The sequence below is a fragment of the Lathyrus oleraceus genome, chromosome 2 (assembly GCF_024323335.1).
Source record: "Lathyrus oleraceus cultivar Zhongwan6 chromosome 2, CAAS_Psat_ZW6_1.0, whole genome shotgun sequence".
NCBI lineage: Eukaryota > Viridiplantae > Streptophyta > Magnoliopsida > Fabales > Fabaceae > Lathyrus > Lathyrus oleraceus.
In genome coordinates, this window is record NC_066580.1 from 74418930 (window position 1) to 74421747 (window position 2818).

General features: G+C 35.6%; 1 protein-coding gene across 1 annotated transcript; it reads right to left on the reverse strand.

The window, feature by feature from the left end:
* Nucleotides 1-945: 945 nt before the first annotated feature.
* Nucleotides 946-2617, reverse strand: LOC127121973 (auxin response factor 17). Its single transcript, XM_051052393.1, has 2 exons — nucleotides 1671-2617; nucleotides 946-1506 (listed from the first exon to the last, which is right to left on the reverse strand). Exons 1-2 carry the CDS (start codon nucleotides 2574-2576, stop codon nucleotides 946-948), a joined length of 1467 nt encoding a protein of 488 aa, XP_050908350.1. The 5' UTR covers nucleotides 2577-2617.
* Between the last annotated feature and the right edge of the window lie 201 nt (nucleotides 2618-2818).

Below are 2818 nucleotides of genomic sequence, written 5' to 3' on the forward strand. Positions count from 1 at the left end.
AATTTTTTTGTTACCAGAGATAAGTGCTATGTTATTTCTTTAAGGTTGATGAATCAAAACAACATATTTTCGGTAATTGTGATTTCAGTTGGAGAATTTGGATAGCTATTGTGAATTGGTTAAGACCAACTTTTGTGATGTCCATGGAGGATTTATCATCGTTTCCTTTCAAGTTTCATTTGTTAAAGGTGGAGGAGGAACGTAGATTGGTTAGTATTATCTGACCGGTGGTTGTGTTAAATATTTGGATGATGCGTAATGGAGTTTTGTTTAAAGGAAGTTTTCTGAAGTTTGATGAATGCTGTCGAGAATAAAGGTCTCATCTTGGGATGGGCTTAGTGTTGCAAATAACTTCTCTTTTTCGTTTAGTTTTTTCGATTGATGCTCCTCTTCATTGTCTTGTTTATTATCAACGGGTTGATTTGGTTGCTTGTAAGTGTTTCGAGTACCCCTGTACTCGTTTTTCCGTTTATTGAATGAGATCATTGCTTATTAAAAAATAAAATAATTAGGAACTTTACAGTATGCAAGTTTAAAGCCACGTTTTAATCTCCTGTTGATTGAGTTACAAACCTTCCAAAGCCTCAACTTATTTTCTATGATAAGAACGACAAAATATGCCAAATGAAGATGATTCGTGAATTACCGATTAAAGGAAAACTAAAAAATTAAGTGATTTGTCAATAAGAGAAGCTATGGTTTACGGTGTTGGGAACATTCTTTCCAAACTTGATTTCTACAAAGTCAAATAATTGGACGTGGCATGGTACTTGATATATGAACATAGTCATGCATTACTTTAATTTCAATCAAATCTCTAAATTTAAACCATATTTCAATTTTGAAACCTATGAAGTACAAATGAGATAATATGTAGAGCAAAATTTTAATACACCAATTATTCATCTTATTAGCTACTTATCTATTTTCTAAAATTTTGTTGAGCTATTTTTTCTCAACAGATTTGACATTATCTTCAACTTCATTTCGCTTCTCACGACCATCAATTAAGTTAATAGCAGAATCATCCAAACTTTTTTTAGCCGGGCGCACAATCTGACCAAATAATATTATAAAATCAGACATAGGTTTTTCAGTGTTGGTGTTGTGGATATCAGTTAAGTTTGCTCCAGAGTAGTTCAAAATACTATGATTATCAGATTTATGACTTGTAGTGTTTAGCTCGATTGACATATTGTCTAACCCTTCCATTGAAATTTTCTCAAATGAAGTATCTTTCAAAGAGTTGGAGGAAATGGATCCAGGAAAATGATTTTGCCTGACTCCCGGGATGCCATCAAAATTCAACAGTGTTTGGTTCAAGGGTTCCATTGAAATAGAAGAAATGTTTTCGGTATCACTTAATAAGTCAACCCTTTGAGCAACTCTTATTCGTTTTGTTGAGGGGAGTAATTGATGTAGTTCAGGTATGCTAAAATCAGGTTCAACATGCCACGGACTTATATGCTTTAAATTCTCCGAGACTTCGGGTTCATCCCATTCAACCTATAAGAATGAGATGTGAGATGAAAATAATATTAATTCAATGTCAATAATTTAAAATATATGATTTTGTATCTAAAAATCAGTTTCTTATCGATTAATAGTATTGTAACCAAACTAAAAATTCTACTGAACATGAAGAATCTTTAGACTGAGTATTTATTTACCTCTAGCATGCGCCATGGATGAGATTTAGACGGAAAGATGGCAGATATTGTCCCATGAAAAATTGAGCATCCCTTAACTGTGTGTGTGACTCTCATTCCAGGATTCCAATCAAACTTCATTGCATCCTCCACAACTTTATCTCCCACCACAAAATCAAAACCATCAACCGTTGCATAACACACTACTTCAAATGGTGTGTTCTTCCCAGCCAATTCTACTGCATTCATAACTGTTTTTTCTGTTATTTTAATAGCAGCGGCAAACATATTTTTTCGACGAATTCCAACAAATATCTTTCTAGCTGAGTTTTTAATGAAAACAATGGTATCCCCGCCGACGAGTTGCTTCTTGTCAACAAATGCACTCCAGCCGGTGGTGAACAGGTATCGCTTGGGATTCCCGCGATAGACGAGGCAAAAGGTCCATACAACACCGCAAACATCTGTGACGGAGAGTTGTTGAGAAGGAAATGGAGTTGCGAAGTCAAGAGGCGGAAAGATGGATTTGGCACAGGCCCGAGGTACAGAGAATGCACCTCCATTGTTAGCATCAGAATTAGTCAGAGTCTTGGCACAGGAAACAACATGATCGTCACCATTGTCTTCTTCAGTAGAAGCCTCGACAGGAACAACAATAGTTGAGTCAAGAACTGGAGTGAGGAGTAGTTTTGCAAAGATTTGATCAGTTTCAGGATCTGCCAGGAAATCAACAGAGGAGACAGTGCAAAGAATGAATGGGCGGAGGAGGGAGAGTGTTTGAGTGCTAAGGGTTATAGGAGAGTGTTCCAAATGACCAAAAGGAAAATAATAAACTTTAGAATGGAGTTTCGGAACTGTGAAAGAACTTCCTGCAAATTCTTTCCATATTTTACGATCTACATTGCGTAACTGTTGTTGTTGAGCCATGCCGAAACTTAGCTAGAGAAAGAGCTGAAAGTGTTTTTGAAGAAGAGCGTAGAGTGAGAATGAGTTATTATAGAGAAGAGAGCACCAATATATAGCGATTAGGTGTGGAACAGGATTAGTGACTTTAAAGTTTCTTTCCGTAATATAAAAGTTTGTTGTTTTTAAATTCAAATTGTATGTCAACAAGTTTGTTTTCTTTTCAACGGAAGTTTGTTTTATTTGATAACAAAAAGTTTGTTTGT

Coding starts and splice junctions, on each gene's coding strand:
- LOC127121973 (XM_051052393.1), bottom strand. CDS start 2,576: ATGGCTCAACAACAACAGTTACGCAATGTAGATCGTAAAATATGGAAA. Junction 1,507..1,670: donor ATCCATGGCGCATGCTAGAG/GTAAATAAATAC, acceptor TCATTCTTATAG/GTTGAATGGGATGAACCCGA.